The 22843-nt window shown below is 40.3% G+C and overlaps 1 protein-coding gene across 5 annotated transcripts in view; it reads left to right on the top strand.

Moving 5' to 3' along the window:
* Positions 1-366: 366 nt before the first annotated feature.
* Positions 367-22843, top strand: part of mcf2lb (mcf.2 cell line derived transforming sequence-like b) — a 40925-nt gene continuing 18448 nt past the window's right edge. For 3 of the 5 annotated variants that reach the window (XM_044365827.1, XM_044365826.1, XM_044365822.1), the window contains exons 1-4: positions 2413-2497; positions 4148-7242; positions 17506-17589; positions 19642-19756. In XM_044365827.1, coding sequence (XP_044221762.1) covers positions 7086-7242; positions 17506-17589; positions 19642-19756 — 356 coding nt within the window. In that variant the 5' untranslated portion in view covers positions 2413-2497; positions 4148-7085. Of the gene's footprint in view, positions 834-1882; positions 2498-4147; positions 7243-17505; positions 17590-19641; positions 19757-22843 lie in introns of those variants that run through there. The other 2 variants (XM_044365825.1, XM_044365824.1) reach the window with 2 other exon arrangements.

Raw genomic sequence — 22843 nt, 5'->3', positions numbered from 1 at the left:
TGCTCCAACATCACTGGCACGTTTACCCCACAACCTCCATTTTGACAAAACTGTTTCACACTGTGGCTCAGATCCACAATTATGCTAAGTTTATGACCTTGTTTTGTGGCTTACACTGATTTAACATGTAATAATGTCTAAAACTTTTCTGTTTTAATTAGGATACAAGACTGATAACTTTAGTAACATGATGAATTCACTTGGCATGACAAAAATCTTTTTTTTTTTTTTTTTTTGCTGTGTTTTGCTTACCACTCTCTCCATGTGCTTGAGTCCAAGATGGATTGAGTAATGTGAACTATACTTCCTTAATTTGTGGTCATATGATTACTTTTGTTTATGGTTACCTAGATACAGGGAGTGGCTCAACTTACCCTGTTCTCCCCTAATGCATGCAATTACATTTACAAAAACACTAAAACTACCTGTCTGGTTGGTGCTGTGATAGATTCTCTCCACGTTTGTTCTGTAATTTGGTTAGTCAGGAACGAAAAGATGCTATTAAGTTGCTTTATGGCAGTTGTAGGATCCAGTATTTTTGAAGCTTGACTCAGACAAAGTATAAGTCAAGATATCTCAACCTCTGTTTCTTTGGTTTTGACCTCTGCCTTTCACAAGTGTCACACTAAATTCACTTCCCCTTGAACAGTACCCTGGACTGTTTGGTGTCAAGCTGTGTGTCTCAGTAATAATAATTTTGTAAGGCATCTATCAATATCTGGCTGGCTTGGCTAGCTGAGTACAAGTGAAGCTCTAATCAGTTCAGTTCAAACCTTAACTATAAACAGTAATGAGCGTTACTGAGAGGAGAATACACCTATGTGACAAAGTGGGTGAGTCCATACAAATTTACATTTGCACTTGTATCTATTTTTTTTTTTTTACCGTGTTTATCATTTGTTTGTTGAGCTAGTATAACATCTTCATCTGTAGCCTTGCTAGCACATGCTATCCCGGGTTTGTTGTTTTTTTAGCGTTATGTTTTGTTACAGTTACATCATTTTATGGCTAAATCAAGACAGACAAGTATTGTATAAATTCAGTTATTGTTTATTGATTTAATCTTGAGTCTTCTTGAGTTAAACTTTAGCCTTCTTTGTTCTAACGTAGCACGTTCAAGGTTGCAGTAACAAAACACCTGGTTTAAACCAAGTACGGGCAGATTACATTGGCTTAAATGTTATGTTGATTAATATTTGCTTGATTCGTAATGACTGTTTCTTGATATATGATGAGGAATATTTAAAATATTTATATGTACAGATAATGTTTACTGCTACAAGTAACACTGTGATCTACATGTTGAGATAGACACCCCTGAGAGAGATATGATTCTGCTTCTGACTAAACTGATTAAGCCGTAGATGGTAGAAATTAAACTATTAAAAAAACTATTAAACTATTTAAAATAGTTGTTGTTTGTCAGTGGAGGGAGGAATATTGTCTGTGTAGCTGTGTGCAAACTTTAAGTTTGATGAGTTTCCCTCCATTAATCCAAGTTTCATCTAGTTGTTTGTTGTTTTTCCTTTTACTTTTTGGAGATACCCGTGTATTTTTGGTTGCACAGAATAAATAAATCACCTTGTTTTCAGTCGTTGAACAAGTATCCTATGAGTCTGCCTTCTACTACTTTCCCTAAAGAGATCCAAGTATTGCAATTTAGTGGAAATGTAACAAAAATTGACCTGTTTGTAAAGCAACCAAATAATTTTAATAATAATTTAGTGCTGTCATATGATGCCGCTGCAATATACTGTAGATGTCCCTGCAACTGAGACAGTTGTTATGCCTTTTCTCCACACTTGATGTCACTATTGGATCAAGTTTCTGTGTGAATCTGCAAAGCTGACCTTCAGTTCCCCTCCCCCTCTCTTTCTGCCAGGTCTGCACAGGTTTGCACCATCATATGTGCTGAGGCTGAAGCTTGCATGTGTGAATGAGGCTGCCTCCCGCTCCACCTCCTCCCCATCTCCATCGCTGGCATCTTTTGCTCTGCATCCCTCTGCAGAAGGACTCGTCACTGCAGCTGGGGGCTGGCAGAGTCGCAGCAGCTTCAGCATCATCCCCTCATCCGTCTCCGCAGCATCCTCTCCATCCTCGAAAGCATCCATTTCTCACAAGCATCCCAGCGCTGCTGAGACTCACACCCCCACTTCTCTCAGATCTGTTTCCTTCAGCCTCCGTGTGTCGCACAAGACAGTATCCGGGCAGTCACATCCTGGGCTGGTTTACCCTGCTGCATCCCCCTCTTCCCTTCTGCTCCGCTGGGCTTGCCACTGCCACAGTCCCCCTCTTCCGTCCTCTTCACCATAATCCACTCTCCGAGGCACGGTTCAGGAAAAAGCAGGCAAGCTGTCTCTTCTTCCTACAAAAGTGTCTTTTGGCTGGGCAGCTGGTCTTCCGCTGTCCCTCTGGAAGATGATCCTGTGGATGAAGACAGAAGAGATGGCCCTGGGAGAGCTGCTGGAGAGACTAAGGACAGTCACCCAAAGCATAGGTGGGTGACAACAACACACTACAACATGAACTGTAGTCTGTTCATTGCATACTCAATCACACAGCATTATGCATGTTTTTCTGAAACATATACAATACCAGTCACAAGTTTGGACACACTTTCTCTGGTACTGTACATAGTTGAAATACTGATTGCTTGGTTAAACTTCGCCCCCCCAAAAAAGGGTGAAACAAAGTTTTTTTATGAAGAAAAATATATAATTACATCATAATGGGAATGAGTTCCAAAGCATTGTTTCTGCAGGAAACCACACCAGCTTTAATGATGCTGCTGTTCATGCTGTTGCTGCCTCGAGCTGTGCAGGTGTTCAGCCAGTCAGCTGCTCATATAGTTTATCATGCTTGTATTAGGAAATGTGATACTGACCCATATTATTTGATCCTTTAGTAGAAGCAGTAGTACATGGTGTAGTGACACAAGAGGTGAAATTATTTGCAACGCAGTCAGATATAGTCCATTTATCACACGCTTCCTCCTTAATAATTTTACCAAATGTATATATTAAACTGCATAAAATCGATATGTGTAATGCAAACACACAGGTTTCAGATGCACGTAGGTTGCTTTGTGTTGTGATACAGTACCTTACTGGCCTATTTTCACAAGTACTCCACCCTATTTGTTTACAGTATTTGTTATATGTTTGGTCAGAAAATGTGTTGAGGGCAGAAATGTGAGAGACAGTGACCTGTATATTGATCCACACACTTCCATAACCCCTGGACAGATTACCTAACATGGACTTGCCACATCACTTCTGTGATTGTGCTGTCAGGTCTACGCCATTGTGTTTTGTGCAGATCTGTGTGTGCTCATGGCCTCTGAACAGTCTGCACTGCTGCAGAGAAAACATTTTAGGCTTTTCCTTCTTTGTTGCAGCACAAATTCATTACATAGTCACAGAAAAGCTATATCAAAGCCTATTTTAGCTGTTGTGTACACCCTTTACCAGACTATGGATGTGATATACGGCCCTCACTACTACCACCACTGCCTGAAGGACAGTCTTTTCTCCTTAAACTAATGCCACTAATATGATTTCTGATGTTTGCTTCTCTTCTCTTTTGATCCATTTATAGAGATCTCTCTTAATCCACTCAGTGCTGGCACACAGCCAGACTCACAAACATGAATGCACACACACACACTTGGACAATATACCTTTAATTTTATGTTGTGTTGATATTGTCTCATCTGGCAAGTATATACTGTGACTGTACAGTACACTACACTAGCCATTTTACCTTTTTGAGTCTTCTATGGTGGTGAGGCTCTTGCTGCAACCATTAATATAGCACAGTGGGCTCCAGTTAGTTGAATCCTCTCTATCTCAACACCAGAGATGGTAAAAGTCTGGCAGCAGTGAGTGGGTGGACTTGAGTAAGGAGGGGGATATGGCTATGCCCAAGCTAGAGGAATAAAAAAAACTGCAGCTCTGAAAGTGAATTGAATCACTCCACTACAAGCATTCAAAAAATGAAATGAAATGAATATGGATGAAAAAAGGTTGTTATCTTCTTCATTTGAAATGCACAGACATTAAGTGCGTGTCAATATACTAAACATTTGCAGACATGCAGTCATTGGTAGCTCTCTATAAAGAAAAGTAACAGGGATGTGCTTTGGCAGGAGGACGAGAGCAGTAATCGGCTCAGAAGAGAGTCTAACGCTGATCATAGAAGACAGGAGCGAGGACGGGAGAGTGAGGAAAGGAGAGATTCACGGCAACACAGTCAACTGAGGATGAGAAGGATTTAGCATTGTTAAAGCTGAAAAGCAGGTTCTGTGTTGTAAAATGCAGAAAACTGAGAACCCCTGTCGCTTTTTTTCCTCTTACTGAAAGAAATAAGGTATAAACACACCTTGTTTGACTGTCTGTGCTGTGCTGTAAACATAATTGCACCTGCAATATCCTCAAAATGATATGAACCAGGAACATCTATTTGCATTCCACACTGTGGTTGACTTCTTTTTTTCATTTTTATTGGTGGATTATAGTCATTGATCCATCCATCCACAGTGTAGTCACTCAGTGAGTGGGCAGAGCTGCTTAGCTTTATCATAGAGAGCACTGAGACAAGCTTTGTTCAGTGGATACAAAAATAATCAAATGACATGCAGAGACATTTGCATTTCTCCATTTTTATATACTTGTAAATAAATAACCAGAAAAAAACTGTAGGGTCTAGAAACCTGAGTTGGGAATGTGACATTATTATATTTTACAGACTAGATGATTAATCCATTCATCAAAATAACAACCAGCAACAAATAATTGTTACTTGGAGCGCTAATCACAGACAGCCTCTCCTTGTCTCTAACTGGGCATTTGACCTACTTCCAGTTGATTTAAAGGGACATGTCCAGATCAGCGAGTCACAGCTCTCAGCATTTCCAGCAGGAATTTGTTCATCTGTAGCCAGCGATGCTCAGGGAGTTGTTTTATTTAGCGTGTGATATGCATGTTGTGGTTGGAGGTTTGGTGAGCTCAGTGCGGTTAGCGTGTCTTCAAGGTGTGATTAGGTGTGATTAGGTTGCTGCTGAGCCAACCAGGGAGTAACTGAGATTTATGAAAGTGTCAGAGCTTAACTTCAGACAGCCCAGCTGTCTCAGAAGCTCAGGGCTGCTTTTCAATCAATCTGATATCAATAAAACGGTGGTCCTTTGTTGTATTGCTAGGATGGAAAGCACAGCATCAGATACATCACATATACACTTTTTTGTGCACATACAGTGAGTCTCAGGTTCCTTTTTAGCTTGAGGTCAGGGGATCATTTAGCCTGAATAAGTGAGCTGTGCTGTTCATCCCTAAAGGCAGAGCAGGTGTATCGCCAGATGGATCCAGCAAGTCACTGTTAGTCTCCAACTAGTCAGCTGTGGTCAGAAAGGTGCATATAACCAGAGACAAAGAGAGAGCTAGTACACTGTAGCATGCCTAATTTATTTCACTGCATTTAACTGGCACTATATGCACTATCAAACACAGTATTATTCACACTCTAGAGGAAATAAAAACAATATTTTGAATGCTTCAGAGCATCTTATCCACGGTAATTTTGTGCAGACATTCATGGTTCCCAGATGTACTGTATGCTAATGACTTTGGTAGTCCCCTAACTTTTCCTCTTAAATGCCACCATGAGGTTCATATCTGTGGTTTTGAGTGAAATGTCTCGCTTAAAAATAGATTTCCTTGAAATTTCTCACAGACATTCATGTTCCTCACAGGATGAGTTGTGATAACTTTGGCTGACTTTTCATCATCAGGTCAAAATGTTTTATCTTTTTTGGTCATCTTTGTGAATTTCAACAGCTTCAGTCATAAATATGAACATGTAAGCCTCCTCTCTACTCATCATATTTCTCAGTAGTGGCAATATTAATGAATTAATTATGATCACTTTAACTTGTGGGTAGAAGTAGGCATGCATATGTCTTTATGTCTGCGTGTGAGGTCAGTGCGGGAGCAAACGGTGATGAAGGGTTATAGATGAGGAAGCACACAGGGGGTGGTTGATGCCATAATAGAGGGATCAGACCTGATTATCAGGGGAACTGAAGGGGGGGGGACCACAGAGAGAGAGAGATGCAGGGTTAACAGTAGATGTCACTGAACAGGAGGCTGATGTTGTTTTTCTCCTCCCCTGCAGTCACCTCATCAGTATGTGTGACAGTGCAGCTCCTCTATCACCTCCATTCTAAGCCTATAAACTGCCTTTTGCTCGCCAGCTTTAACCACACAAACACAAACAGCCTGCCAGAAAGCAACCTCCTCCTCTCTCTTATCAATGAGGACTCTCTTATGTTTGCTCCTCCACCTCAGTTCCAGGCCTCATATTGAGCCACAACACAACCTGAGCTGTATACATAAATCACAGAGTTTTAGGGTTGCAGTTTTTTGGTTTGTTTCTCATGCTTTTTGCATTATTTCCTGGCACACCAGAAATGAATGCATGGCAAGATCTGGGGGAGATGGAAAGGGGGAAAGAAAAGGCAGATTAGTTAAGGAGTGGAGGAATATAATTAGCCCGAGCAGCAGAAGGGGATTTGTGCTTCGCCGGCTGCCCTCTGCTCCCGCTCCCCTCCACCCTCCTCCCGTCTCCTCACTTGGAAATCTATGCTACTCTGAGCTGTCAATAGTTGCACTGGCGACAAGGTATGCGAGTGCATCAGAGTGTGAGTGTGTTTGTGCAGAGCAGAGCTGGGCCTATTCTCACCTACAGTGTGAGCAGTGTTTGTTTCAGAGGTTGTGCAGACAGTGACTCAGCTCTTTTTTTTAGTTCTGCCGGCTTTGCACTGTGCTGTTGCCTCGAGTCCCCCCTATGTGGCTCTGCAGAGGACACTGGGCTTGTGTTGTGTGTCTCCTCTCAGGATGAATGTGAGAGCATGTTGGCTTGATCCCGAGTGACCTGGCACATTACAACAAAGAAGGATCCTTTCCATGCCTGCATTTGGGGGCTGCGCTTTGGAGTCTATTAGAGTGTGCAGCAGAGCTTTGCAGGTCCAGCGAGGGGTCTCTCTAGATGACAGAGTTTGTTTGAGTGTGTGAGACCAGCAGCCGGCTCTCATGTCTCTGCATGAGTTTCTGCGTGACGGCGGTGAGGCGTCGTACCGGATCATGAACCGGCTCAGTCATCTGATCCAGAACTTGGACATCTCTGGACTGGGCTCTCCTTTCCCTTTCAGCCCTGCCAGCCGTAAGAACTCCTGGAGAGGCTGGGATGGTAAGAGAGACAGTGTGTGCGTGTCTGTGCAGATTTATGTTAATGTAAATGTATGTCATCATGCTTATGTGCAACTTTCCAGTGTTAATGCGTGTGTGCATACATATATGTGTGTGTGATAAATTCCTGATTGAAGCGCTGGCCAGAGTCTTGTAGGGCATCACGCCCAGAGCCTCACACACTGTGTTTCCTGTGGGCTTCCCTTGCTCCCCACTGGACTGTTTCTGCGTCTTTGTGTGTGTGTGTGTGTGTGTGTCCGTGTGTGTGAGTGCGTGCCCGTGCTGCTTAAATAGCTGCTTCTCTTTCCAACATACAGCTAGATCTGGGCAGCTGCACCGATACTTTTCCGTAGCAGTGATAAATTCTTCAGCAAATGCAGAAATTGCAGCACACAGCAAGATTACCAGCGGACGAGCTGGTTGAAAGGAGTAGGAACTGCTGATTAAAGCTGCTGAGTTTTCAAGTTGGTGTCCTGTCAGCTGCATTGCTGCCACTTTGAGACCTTGGTTTTTGCTACCACATAGAAAAGGACTTTGCGAGGTCCTACCAGCACACAGGGAGAAAAGCATGGTGAGGAAATCCAGGAGGAGGGCTTCTCAATGGGATAGTGGGATGCCGATGGTCCCGCTTAAGCCACGTGAGTCAGGGGACACTCTGGATGTGTGGATGGTGTGTTTCTGTGTGGGTCTTGTGTATTTTTATATGTCGAGGAAACACCGACTTTCTGTCTGTATGTGCTTTTGTGCATGTGTAAGCTATTTTCCTACAGCTTGTCGACAGAATGTACAAGATAACCTTACTTACTCTTCAAATATCAGTAGCCTTGTTTCTGATGTGACTCTAGTTATTGTGAGGCACTCTTGTCTCTCAGCAAGGTCGTGCTCAGATATTTATAGTTGTTCTATACCTGGATAAATGCCTGGCACTTGCGGATTGCTTTTATGTCTGCAAGTATTCATGTGTGTGCATGTTGGCATGCACGGACATCGTGTGGTTTCAAGGGAAAGTCCCCCCACCGCCCAGCTCTGTTAAAATCATTAGCCATGATGTGAATTCATACAAGAGAAGAGTCCTGTTGTTGATCTTACAGATGTTTGGTTTTCCAGACTGAGGCCATCTAGCACAAAGTAACGTTAAGATCTGTAACAAAGATCTAAAGAATGTGATGTCAGAATTTTTGTCTGCTTGTATTTGTAGGGTACTCACTCTGCAAAAAATATGAAACTGTAATAGTAAATCATTTTTAAGTGGGTTTTTCAGTGTGTCATGTTGTGCACCATGTTGCCTGATCTTTACATGTTTAATAGAGGTGCTGTTGTTCAAAATCAAGTAAAACTGAATCAGAAACAAATGTGATTATTTCATCATATTGGTACATTTAGACTGTTAAAGTGTGTTTTTGTGGAGTTTTTCTTGAACATAGAGGGTGTCACACAGCGTGTTGTACAATTTGTAAAGCTCATGGTTTGGGGCTATATAAATAGAATTGACCTTTTTTGGAATTTATGTATTATACATGTTTTTTCTGCCATCTTGTGCAGACTCAGGCTCTGATGGACACATTTTTAAGGAAAGTCTTTATTCGATACACTAGTTGCTTTCTTTTAGACACAGTGCACACAGGTCAGCTTTATTTGAAAACACAACCAATCAGTGTCTCTAAATTAGACTGAGGCTGTGAGTTAATAGGTGTTCTGTCCCGTTGTTTGGCCCACTCACTTTACGCTGCACAGTTCTCCAACTTAATGGCTCTGGTTGTTATCTCTCAAGGTTTATGGAACTGATAACCTCGTTCATGTCCTTGGTCATAGAATAAACACATGTGTTAAACACAATGCTCCACCCACACCTAACACCCTCAACACACACACACACACATACTCATGCAGAGATAGGCTTTCACACCAATGCACACACACATGTAACACAATTAACATCTCCTGCTCAAACCTTTTAGCACCACTGACCTATTAGTTAATAACAGCTGAATTAGGGGACAGAATGGTATCTATTAGCTCGTTTTGACTGAAATATATCTCTTAAACAGCTCATTGACATGGCATCTAAATTGCTACATTCTGCTAAGGAACAGTATCTTTCTTTGAGGAGTCTCATTAGAATTAAGTCTTTCAGTGAGTTTGTAAGAATGGGGTCTTTTGAGTGGTGTAAACAAGAATAGGGGCTTTGAATGGATACAGTCTGTGAATGGTTAAATGGGGATTTGGGCAGTGTTTGAATGGGTTGGTCAGAATGGAGGCTTTGTACTTTTGTACTTCGTACCACATCTCCTGAGATAAGGCAGACAAGGAGCCTGGGCTCTGTTAGTCTAGGTAAATGAGCACCGGGCAAAGGGCTGGCAGCCGCAGTTCTTACCTAACAACTGTGGCATACTGTCACATAACATGCATTAGCTTACTTTTTCCTGGTTTTGAATACAAAGTCATAACTGAATCCCTTTTTAGAGGTCATACATCAGCAGGTTGGAGGCATTGCTGCTGCACTGGGAGGGGTCAGGTAATTGTTCTTTTTAGGGGAGGGATAAAGGTAAGCAGGTGGGGTGTGGTTGAGAGCCACACTGTAGCTTTTGTCTACAGGGAAGGTAACCTGAGGTTGCAAAAGGAAGTCCCTGCAGTTACTGAGTGACGTGCTGCAGGCCGTAGAGCACCTGCAGCCAGACAGAGAGCAAGAGGCTGAATGTGGAGCCCAGGAAAAGGTGGAGTCAGAATGAGAGGGAAGTTGTTACGGTGATACCTTTGCAAATCTGCATGGAACGAGCACTGCAGAAGAGGAGGGTACGAGAGGTAGACTGGGACAGCAGGATGGGAGGAGAGGAGGCAGCAGGTTCAGGCTTTTTGATGGAGGAGGATGCAGAGCTTGAGTTAGACTCTGGGTTTTGCATGGAAGTGGAGTCAGAGCTGAGTCTAGCCGGACAGGTGAGCGTAGGTTCAGATGAGGAAGAGCAGTTGGACTGGTTTGTGATTACAGATTCTCTGTCTACCACTGAGGAGCAAAGAGAGGGAAGAGTAAGCCCAGGAGGAGATGGAGGGAGGCAAACTCAAGAGGAAGGTGAGATAGAGGATGGCTCAGGGTCGATGAAGAATGTAGACACCGAGGCTGAGAGAGGAGTAGATATGGATGAAGAGGAGGGTAAAGAAGAAGAGACAAAGGATGTGTGTTTGCAGACGGTAGAGGAGAGTTGGGGTCATACACGGATCTGTCTGGAGGAGATGGAAAGATACTCCAAATTTTCTCGCAGCTGCTACTGGTTGTGTGGTAGGTGCCATATGTTTGAAATTTTCTCCCCTTATTCATATGCATCACATGATTCTTCCTCTTTCTCTCTCTTTCTCATACACAGACTAAATATTTATCTATTTTTGTAGGCAAAGCGTCTGTTATCTTAACACCTCATCTTCCACCTGTCCTCTTCTGTTTGAGTTCATCTGCTCTCTACCTTTGCTCTCCACTATGGGATTGGGCGAAAACCCCATTTGAGACAATGCCAATAAAGCTCTCTTGAATCTTGAGAAGATGTGTCTTTTTTCTCTTTATCTTTACAAGATGATTCATGTTTTCCTACTTTTCTCTAGTTTTATTGTGTGAATGATCACAAAAATAGGCTCACACCTATAGCTGCAACGATTAGTCAATAGTTGATCCACAGAAAATGAATTGTCAACTATTCTCATAAACAATTAATCATTTTGAGCTTTTAAATTCTCTGGTTCCAGTTTCTTAAATGTGAATATTTCCTGGTTTCTTATGATAGTAAACTGGATTACATTTTCTAGCACTAATCGATTCATTGAGAAAATAATCAACAGATTATTTGATAATGAAAATAATCATTAGTTGCAGTCTTACTCACACCCAGTGTATTTATGTTTGATTAAAGACCTGGTTGAGCAGCATTACTGTTAACCATCATCGTCACCTTGGACATTGTAGTTTTTAACCCTAATCTTAACCCTGCTTTATCTCTGACCATGACTGTAAGCCCTTTATTCCCACTTGTTGCCCTCCCCCACATCTCTTCTTGTGGGCGTTTTTTCTGTTCCCCGCTCTTTTTTCTCCCAACTCTGACCTGTTCAATATTCAGAGTTCAAGATTTTTTTCAAAGTTTGGTTTCATATTGGAAAGCAGAGAAGGACGGCAAAGAAATTAGCTGTTTGGCTGAAGGAGTTATTTCAAATTGTTAATGAACAAGCTGATAACAAGTTTGTTCTCATTACTTATAGTTTTATTTTGAAGTTGGCTCTTTCTGGCCTGATGAAGCACGTTTCCAAGCTTATGCTACAGTCCAGTTTAATATATGTCAGTAGTGGCAGGCGGTCCAGTTGTGTGACTTTGACCCACTAACGTTTGACTCGTCACCCACAAACGTGAGCGTGAGTGGACACTAATCCCCATCGTTAAGCCCTTTAAAGAACATTAGCGCCTCAACCAGCAGCTGGTGTGTATGTTTGTCTGTGTGTAGGGAATGTTGGGAAAATATTGTCAGTGTATTTTTTAATAGCAGTGTTACTTTGCCACTAAACAGCAGGAAATGGTTCTTTAATGAAATTACAGTATTTGCATTGCAGGAAATTTCAATTTGGCATTTATCATTATAATTACAAGGTTAAAGCAGCAAATACTTTGATATTATACATCTATCTACCATGTAACACAGTGCTGACAAATACGAGTAAAATAAACACCAAACATAATTTGATCCATCATCTTACTCGCTCATAGTGACCTTCGAAAGCCTTGTTTTCCTGTCGGGAGGATGTAGCCTGTGTGTAAATATACTGTATGAGTTTAATTTGGGCCACCTCAGAGACAATAAGACATTGATAATAAACTTAGTTTCTTACATATACTTCCCTGTCTCTGATAAGATTCTTGTGACATCGTCTGATGAGTGACGATACAAAAAAAGATCTGAAAGGACACTGGAGGGGTTTCACTGTCTGTCCTTTTGTGTGAAATACAGTAGTATCTGATACTAGCTCATCCTCTCTATTCTAATGACCAGAGGGGCTTTTAACAATTGTATAATACTGTGTGAGCGGGGGTGGAAAGTACATTTACTTGAGTACTATTTGGACGTAAATGTTTTTTTACTTGAATATTTCCATTTTATGCTACTTTACACTTCTACTCTGCTGCATTTTAGAGGGAAATATTTTACTTTTTACTCCACTGCATTTATCTTACTATAGTAGGGTAGTTAAGGGTGACTACAGATTGTTACAGATTTTACATCTCATGTAGTTTAATTTTAAAAATCATCCAAAAACTGAGGTTTGTGTACCCCTCAGATTTCTCTAGTGACCCTTTGGAGGATGCTAACTCCTAGGTTGGGAATGACTGGACTATACCTACTGCCTACAGAGTGATGCATCAGTTTTGACACATCCAATAATGTAATTTTGAATGCAGGACCTTTACTTGTACTAGAGTATTTCTGCATCAATGTATCGGCTCTTTTACTTAAGTAAAGGAATACTTCTTCCACCACTGGAAGGAAATAATGAAAGTATTAGTAGGACAGGAGGAGAGACAGGAATATGTCAAGGACATTTAGCGGATATGATGTAGTAAAAGGTCAAAAAAGCTGCCCCTAAAACTGACTGAAACTGAAGTCTGACATCTTTGAAGAGGGGGATTTTTCAGTAAAAGAATAGCCTCTTTCTGGAGACAAAGTGCAGCTATTGCTGGGTGGGGGGTTGCTTTTGATTTGATATGTGTGGGAGTTGCTGGGGGCAAGGTGTGGCTGTTTGGTGGAAACTGCTGGAGTTTAGTGTGAACTTGAGTCCATGAGAGCATGTGATTGCACCCTGCAGATGGCGTCACAGTTGTAGCTTTGTGTCAGATCACCTCAGGCAATAAGTGGCCATTATCAACTTGGCAACACTGCTTTACTATGTTACAAACATCACAGATATGATCATTTATCTAGTCGCATGTCGCCATCCCTGACCTTTGTTAGGTAGCCATTTTGGTTTGCACACCCTTGCTCCAGGTTAATCTGAAAGAAAAGAGGAAAAGGAAGCTGTGTCTCAAATATCACCTGTAGATATCAGTCAGCCAGTGGTTCATAATCAATATCTGTTAACTACAGATGTCACTTAAAACGGAATCTAATCAATAGAAACAAAGACTGGTGCAACATACTCTATCTCCCTTTAGGTTTGGTGGGAATAGAAGGAACAGTGCAAAACTGATTTGGCTCTAGTACCACGTATATTTTATAAAGGTATTTTTTAACAAAACAATGTTTTTCCAGTTACAGGTAGGCTTTTAATCTGTAACAGATGAACTATTGCAATCTTTTCTACATCAACAAAGGAAGCATTTCCAATGGATAAGAAAAGGAAACATTGCTGTAACTGATGAGTGTGATTGTGTAGCACCAGTCACACTGGGTTAAGAAGGTGTAGATTCCAGGTTGCAGCTGCCAACTTAATTATCTGCCTGTGTATAATATGTACAATTTACAAAACACTGTATATGTGTGTGTGTGTCTATTTATCTTTGGACTCCCGGATATGGTAGATTAGTGTAATCTATGCCTCAACCTCCGAGGTCTCCTGCTGTCATGCAAGATTTAAAACCACCTGCTTCAGTAACTAAAGGCTGTTATGGTGCAGTTTTGACGTCATAAACTTAAGATTTTGTGATATTGTCTGTTCTTCTCATAGTGACCTCATTAACCTGTTCAGCATATGGACAAACAGTAAGAGTGGTATCCATCTTCTCATCTAACTCTCTGCAAGAAAGCAAATAAGTGTATTCTTCCGAAATGTCAAACTACTCTATTAAAAGACTAGTGGAATTGTATGTTTTATCCTAATAACTGTAACGTATAAGTATGTTTACTTTAAACTACTACAAGTGACAACATTAGAAAACACACTATGAGTCCACAATTGCTGTTGTATGGTAATCAGTTGAAAGAAGGGACACAATTCTTTACATTGGTATATTCAAGTAAATCAAAGACCTTGATGTTTGCTGCTGAATTACATCACAGCCAAACCACCATCAGTGTCATTTTATTAGTATGAAGTATAACAACAGCTCACTGCGTCTCATCTTCTTTGTAACCAACATCTGCCCTTGTACTTGTCCAGACTCCTGTGATTCAGCTACATAAGGACAGTGAAACAACAGCCATTTATTGCAACAAACCACCAAATTCACACCAACCTTTTTGCCTTTTTACATTGTCCATATTTGCCTTTTGTTTCTCTTCTGGGTTTCCTCTGATAACATTGGCAACAAATGTTTCCTGGAAGACAACTCTCAAATGTCAGATAACAGAACATCGAGGGAGTTGTCAGAAAAATCCCCACAACTGTATTATCATAGTACTTGAGTAGGAAATCTAAAACATATGGTTTGCTGTTTTAAATGGACAGCAGTAATATGATAAAGTGTACAGTTGCCAATGGGCTTCTATGCATACAGAATCACCAGTATGGTCCTTTTAAGTCCCTTGATTAGCTAAAACCTTTGATTGATATTGTTTTGACACAGCAGTCATGGCACCAGCTGGTCTCAGAGGGAAAAGGCTTTAAAGAAGGCAAGAGACTGAAAATGCCAGACCATGAAGACACACTTGAATGAATCCTGTCGCCAAACAGTTGGTGTGTGTGTGTGTGTGTGTGTGTGTGTGTGTGTGTGTGTGTGTGTGTGAGAGAGAGAGAGAGCGAGCGAAAGAAGGCGATGTCAGTCTAGTGATACCCTGAGGCCATGTCACCTGATAGGTCTCAAACAAAGAGTCAGAGCAAGAGTTTTTGGTTTGTTTAAACTGGAGTGAGAGGAGGGTTTACGGGAAAAGGGCTGTGCCTGTAAAGATACAGAGATAATCGGTATAAATATACGGGAGAAAGAGGGAAGTACATACAGTATATAATGATAAGGGATATTTTGTGATACTCCTGAAGGGACTGATGGTATGTGAACTTAAACTTGTGGTTTTATCAGTTTTTACAAGGAGCTTCAGTGAGAATGAACCCAGACTAGGTGAACAGGTGTCACAGGACAGGTGTAATGCCATACAGGGAGAATTCTTTGGACAGTTTGTGTATTTATCTATGTCTTGGCAGCAAAGTTCTTGATATCTTATGCATGTTTTTTTTTGTATAATAGTTCACTGAGTTTTCTAGAGTTCTCCAAGGCTCTATTCGTTCCCTTTAGGTCTCTAGTCCACTGCATCCACATAAAAGTATAATGTGAGCACTAACAGCTTTTCTTCTTACATTTTTCTGGCTTTGCCTTTCTCGTGTATGGAATTGAACTGTTGTTAATGTATTAAATAATAATGGTTATTGGGAATGACAAATGATAAAATAAAGGACTCTTTTTGATCTAGAAAGACGTGAACTGTATGGAATAATTTCCTGTTGTAGCAAGGATGTGGTGATTCGGTGTAGTTCGCCTCGGGAGAACAGAGCAAACAGTCACGCTAAAATGAAAAGTCAACATTGTTCTTGAAGTGTACGTATCTATGTTTACAACCACGTTTACGTAACAGTGGCTGTAACTTCCCTTTCTATAATCCCAAACATCTCTGGTCCATATAGAAGCCTCTCTTCATCATTTTTTCCACCATCGTGCTGTATTTTCAGCCTATTTAACTAAAGTATCATAGTGTAAACATGAGGTTTTGAAGCAAACAGAAGTTATATTTTGCATGAAGAACTATTGTGTGTCACCACAGCTCTTCAGCCTTGGGCATCTTGGGTTAGCACAAAGTGCATGTATATAGAAATGGAAAATCAATGGAGAGCTGAAGAGGCCAGAACTGCATGTTTTTCCATGACGTTTAATTATCTTGAGATGTCGTCCTTGAGCTTGAATGACATAGATGACTGCAGAGCACATTGGCTAAAAATAGACATAATACATGTAAGTATCTTTAAATGTCCGCTTGGTAGATGTGGCCAGTAACTCAGGGAGTGTTAATCAGGTTCCGGCTTGGTAAACAGTCGCTAACGTGTGTGTATGCAAATCAAATCAAATGCCTGAAGTATTGATACTAACAATGAGTTTACCTTACAGTAGCTTCTCACAGCAGTGCTTGACCGCAATGTACCTGTGTAGTTTTATTTCCTTCGGGCCTCTCGATATGACGTCTAAATATAAAATTACTCACCTTGTAAAGTGTAAAATAATAGGATGTGTGTATCTAAGTGAAGACAGATGGTGAGAGACACACAGCAGAGTAGTAGCGATATCATCTTACAGTAAACAACTGTACTTTGCCAATTTTTCTCTATTGATCTGTTTTGTTCTCAGTTTCAAGTTGAACTTTGGCCAGTTTTCAGTTAACAGACACTGCTGAAGTTTTTCAGTGTGAATGAGTGCATGTGCTGTGTATGATAGAGACAATGTTTATGTTTAATATATATTCATGAGGCCTAGTTGCTGGCTGATGCTGGTGTTTCTCAGTCTAACCTACATCTTTCCCATATTCATAAATATCTCTATCTGTGCTTTGTCTTACAACTTAGAGCACAATAAAAAATAATGTATTTTCCTGTCTCCAGATTATACTGTAACAATTTCCTACATGTAATAACATACAAAGGTCTGCCATCTGGCCAAATAATCACTGGCTAGCCTCTGATCAGCTACTCCTCTCTGTTCCATGTTCCCAGTCAAAATCCAAAGGTGACAGAGCTTTTTCCATCACTGCTCCCAGACTGTGGAACAGTTTTCCCATCTATCATCATTTTTAAATCCCGGCTAAAGACCCAGACTTTATACAGCTGCCTTCGAGCCCCCTTTATTTTGAATATCACAATAAAATTGTTTTAATTTTGTCTGTTACAATTACTCATCTATCTGGTCAACACCTGTTTTTTTTAATGTGCTCTATAAATACATTCATCGTGACTTGACTAATTGATTCATATGTTTTCTTCAACAAAACACATCTGTGGCAAAGATGAGCAAAGAGAAGACTGTTACCATTTCATTATAGGGTCCAGTGATCCCATTTAGCCTCAGTTTACTGGAAATGTTTTCTTTGAAAATAGTCTTAATTCTGTCTTTACAGTATGAATAGCCATGTAGCACTTTATATTGTCTATATAAATGTGTGGGTTATGTGTGGGAACCATGAAATGAATGTAATAAACATAGCAAATAAACCAACTTATAATAATTAAACACAGCTGACAAGCTGACATCAGACTCGATGCTATTTTGTACATCGTCAGCTTTGATGTGTCACTAACATTTGCTTTTTCTCTCTCTGTTCTCCAGATGATATCATGCAGCTGGACAGCAGTCCCCTCCACGCTGCTGACATCACCCCTGACCTCAAGAAGCAGTTCGCCTTTCTTTCAGGTGACACCTCTATGTCCTTTTTGTATCTGTCAGTTTGGATGCATGGGGACGTGTGTGTGTTTCTATTTTCTCTTGTTGTGGGTTGCCATCTCACCTCAATTCATCTGCTGCTTTTCATTTTATTCCTTCAATAGCCCAACATAAACATGTGCTTCCACCAGCCTTGTCAATCATTTATAGTTTAACTACTCCACGTGATATTTGCATAGTTCATGGGAACAGTTTTGTCTTATCACCTATGATTTGCTATTCAAATATCACCTCCCTCCTCTTCCTCTTCACTGTCTGTCAGGTTTCGCTCCCGTTACACAAGGATCCTCCCAAGTTGTTGATTTTCTCACCTAATCTGTATTACGCTTACAGCTCTGCATGTCAAAGTGATGGCAAATCCCATGTTTACATCTCCACAAGTGTCTTTTCACACTTCTTCTGTTGTAGAGATTGCTAGATATTTGTGAGGAGATACAAACACCTATTATATTTTTGTGATTGATGTGAAATAGCTTCTATAACACTGCAATTTCCTCTTGGGATTAATAAAGTACTCAATCTATCTACATCCATTCCTACAGTACTGTAAAAGCTGGCCCCTCAGTGCGTGGCAGAGGTGACCTTGTGGCTGCAGCGGAGTCGGAAACCATTTTGCAGAGAAAGATCTAAGCAGACGTTGAAACCATGACCATGCACTTGCTGTTGCTATAGCAATGAGAGGAGAAAAGGCAGACAGATTGATATTCCAGTCACATGCGCTGACAGAGCAGCTGCCACACAACACAGGGAGTGAGATAGCGTGTGTGTGTGTGTGTGTGTGTGTGCATGTGTAAAAGAGGTGAGACTGTTGCTGTCAACATCGATCATTGTGTACAAACAGCAGCATGAGATGTTTTTCACCTCTCTGTCTCACCTCATTTATTAATAGATTTTGAAAATGTCCATCTTGAATAGTTGCGTAATCCTTATTGAGCATAAAATTAATTTTCTTATAAAAAAATATTTGGTAAGATAGAGGCATGTGGGGATAAGATCAGTTTATCAATTAGATCAGTTTTCCAGTTCAATTATTAGGTTTCAAGACTTATTTTTGAATCAGCTGTCTTGATATTTGTGAGATAATCTGCCTTATTCTTCCTTTTTTTCTCATATTGACACATTACACACATTACAATACATTATTAAAAAAAGCATGTTATTCTGAAATATGCCGTTTATCCGTGTATTGGAAAAAATACATTTATGACAAACCACCGGCATATGTTTTCTTGTTTTTGGATGGAAGTGGGTGAGGCCAAATCATTTGTTATGATGAATATTGCAGTGTTTTCTGTACCGACTCCACTCATCATCCAAACAGCTTTAACATCAGTGCCACCATGTGGTCACAGTTTCTTTAAACTCAATGCCCTCTTCCTTTATTTATTATTTATATATTTATCAAAATACATTTTCCTCACCAGTTTGATTGACAGAGCCCTCAACACATGGACTGAAAACGTCAAAGAACGCCATGATGTGTTTAAGTGCACTTTGAAACAGTCAGTGGTTTTATGTTTACCTCATGTATTATGTATTTTTGAGTACTTTACTGATATGTAACGTTCCAAATATAGATATACATCAAGTGTTCTTATATTCTCATATAGAGCTGCAACAATTAGTCGATTAATCGATTAGTTGTTTGACAAAAAATTAATTATTCAACTATTTTCATAATCGTTTTGTGTGATTGTCTTTAAGAAAAATGCTGAAATGTTCTGGTTCCAGCTTCTTAAATGTGAATATTTTCTGGTTTCTTTAGTCCTCTATGATAGCAAACTGAGCTTTGGGCTGTGAATGTTGGTTTGGACTAAAAAGAAACATTTCAGGTTGCATCTTAAGTTTTGTGAAATGGTGATTGACATTTTTTACTATTGTCTGGCAATGTGTAGACCAAACAACTAATCAATTAATCAAGAAAATAATCATCAGATGAATCAATAATAAAAAAGTAATCATTCATTGCAGCCCTATACCTATATGCTAAATGTCAGTGTTCTTCTTTTTGTGATTTCTCAGGGGGTCGAGGAGATAATGGCAGCCCCATCATTGTGTTCCCAGAATTCCCTGCATTTGGAGAGATCACAGACAGGGAGTTTCACAACGTGCTCACCTACCTGACAAGCGTGCCCAGGTAAAGTCCCTCACCAGCTGATTGTAACATATGCAAACACTTAAAAATGTGAGAATGTTTTCTTCCTCTTCCTTTGTTTGAAATCCTCTCCTATTACCCAGTTTAAGTTGACAATGCAGCACAACATTGCTGATCAACTTTAGTTGGTTTATGAATTAACTTTGATTAGTGAAGTGGGAGCACAGTAGCTCAGGTTCTGGCTGAACTCCACCCGGATGGCTGAGGATTTTTTATGTGCTTGTTTACATGTATTTTAGTTTCCTCCCATAGTTCAAAAACATGCAGGCATTGTGTATGAAGTCTGCCAGTAGGTGGCAGCAGATACCTACAGCTTTACTTGAGCTGTACTCTGTACAGGATTTGTACACAACATCGATATCTGTAAACAGAGAATAGGGTTGTGATTCCTGTATTAATAACATGAACAATTAATAATCTTTATCAGTCTTCTGCAGATTGTCCATGTACACATGCATGGATACACTAGATGAGACAAGGGGGAGGTGAAACTGTGTAAGACCATTCATTATTCCAAATATCCCCCCAGAAAACCATCTCCAGCCCATTTTTTCTGTTCGTTTTTCATTTTTTTCTTTCTTTCTTTTCCTCACCCTTTAGACGTACAATTTCTTGATTTAGTTCCCCCCTGTCTGTCCTGCACTTCCTTCCTCCTGCCTGCAATGGCAAAGTGCATAAAAATAGAAACTGCCGCGATCCTGGCTGTTTGAATCTGAATAATGCATTTGGACAGATGAGCAGAGCCATGGTCTGCTCTGAAGAGTGTATGTGTGTGTGCACAAGTGTGTGTGGACTAGGTATTCCTCATGTTGTGGGGACTTGCCTCCCATATAGGGACAAAAAGCAAGTCCCTTTAACGTAAATCATTAATTTTAGGGTGAAGACTGGTTTAAAGTTAAGGTAAGTTTAGGGTTAATTTAAGGTTAGGGTTAGGCATGTGGTGGCTATGGTTAAGGTTAGGCTAAGCCTCCAGGAAGTTAACGTAAATCAATGTAAGGTCCTCTGAAGTGATGGAAACATGACTGTGTGTGTGTGTGTGTGTGTATGTATGTCTTTGTAGGTCTTAAAATAATATGTCAGTATAGCTTGTCTCATGTCACTTGCTCTTGAACCAATATATTGGAGCTTTAGTCAGTTCAAACTGAATAATCATATGTTCAGCCTATTTCAGCATAACCAAGACATATATATTTATTTCAATGAAGATTAGTTCACTGTATTAATGTTGAACTTCTGGGTAATGAGGATGTTCTTTCCAAATCCAAGCAGAGAACTGCTGGTCACAAGCTAACAATTTGCATCCATTCTGCACGTCTAACTTCCTCTCCTTCATGGTAAGGCTGTAAAGGTTATTAGTCAACTGAAGGAGGGTCAGCCACTGGGGTGAGAAAGCGTTGAGCCTCAAGCTGTTGAGAATACAAAGACAGATGGCTGGAGCTACCTAAGGGACCGACACCCAACAGGGCACACTTATTCCACAGCCAGGGACACACATCCTACATCTGTGTATCACAACCTTCAACAGCTGCTGCTATTTGAAAGGAATACCGTTGGATCAATATTAAGTGTAGACATAGTTTCTTATGTTAATTCTCTTATACCATCCACGTGCAAGCTTGTTGTAAATATAAACTGTAAATTCTTGTGTTTATTAAGGCCGAGACTGACCGTCAGTTATCTCTGACAGAGTTCCTCTGAGGATGTGCCGAGTAATAATCTAATTTCAGTCTTGTCATATGATTTTCTGGATCCTAATTCATTTATTTTAGACTTTGCATCTACAAACAAACTCAGTAACTAAATGAATAACTGTGTCCTTGAGCAAACCATGTTCCCATCTCTCTCCCTCCTCTTCCTATCTCTCCTTGGCTTTACATATGCATACACACCAGTGTTCGTGATTGGTTTATGTTAAAGAGATACAGTCAACACTAAGATATTATCCCAGAATTTAAATGCATTCTGCTCTTATGGATATTTAATCTGTTTTTAATTTAATATACCAGTGCTCTCATATTCAGTCATTTTCTCTGCTCTGTTCACAGAAGAAGGGGAGGGTGTAGCAGCGTGTGTGTTGCTATGTCTGCATATGCATTCATGCAGCAAATCTCCCTCATCACTGCATAGCCATTAGGCAGAGCTTTTTCACAGCCCAACACACAGCTTGCATTGCTTCTACACACTCTGACCTGAGAAATCCAATTATTATTAAGACACTCATGCATGTGCAACCACAACTTAACCAGATGATTTCTATGAATATTTAAATTAAACGGTTCATATGTGCCCACAACACAAAACGATTTATATTTATATTGACTATGTGCATATTTACATTTTTATAAAATCAAAATCACCAAAATTCTGAATTTTTGTTTATCCTGTATTTTTGTTGTTGTTAATACAGAATTGGACCAAAAGCTGAATTCACATATATTATTTATTTGTTCATTTATAGGAGACAATAACACACATTTTTAAAACATCAGTATATTTGTGCTGGGATTAGCTGATTTACATCCATAGTCCCAACACAGCTATGATAAAAACAGACGGAATAGATAAAAACATGATGTATTATTGTATCGTGACTTGTATTATGGAACACCAGCAATAGCAGCTGACACACAGTTTGGGCCATTGTGGTTCAGCAGCAGCAGCAGAAGGCCATTTCATCATTCTCCCTCTTCTTTTTTCAACCTCAGGTGCTGTATGTTCACCATAAACCACCCTCTCATCTTAGCAGCAAAGGCAGAAAGGCTCTTGTCCCACTCTCCCCCTCCCCCTCCCCCTCTTCCTCCTCCTTCTCCTCTGCGGCTGAGATGTAAAGCAGTTTCTGCTTTGAAAGCCCGAGTAACTGTGAGAGTGTGTATAGATTGAGCGCCGAGCCAAGAAGTGGAGGTGGTGGAAAAGGAAAAGATGAAAGGGGAAGGAAAGTGCAGAGACCAAAAAGGATGATAAGCACCTCCATGAATGTAAATGTTACAGTGAGAGTGTAAAGTAGTGGGGCAAACATGGATAAACATTCCGTATTTTCCTAATAACTGAAACTCTCATACTTACAGTTGC

This window comes from Thunnus albacares, chromosome 11 (assembly GCF_914725855.1).
Source record: "Thunnus albacares chromosome 11, fThuAlb1.1, whole genome shotgun sequence".
Classification (NCBI taxonomy): Eukaryota; Metazoa; Chordata; class Actinopteri; order Scombriformes; family Scombridae; genus Thunnus; species Thunnus albacares.
The sequence above is the reverse complement of the archived record's forward strand: the minus strand, read 5'-3'. Positions and strand labels throughout refer to the sequence as shown.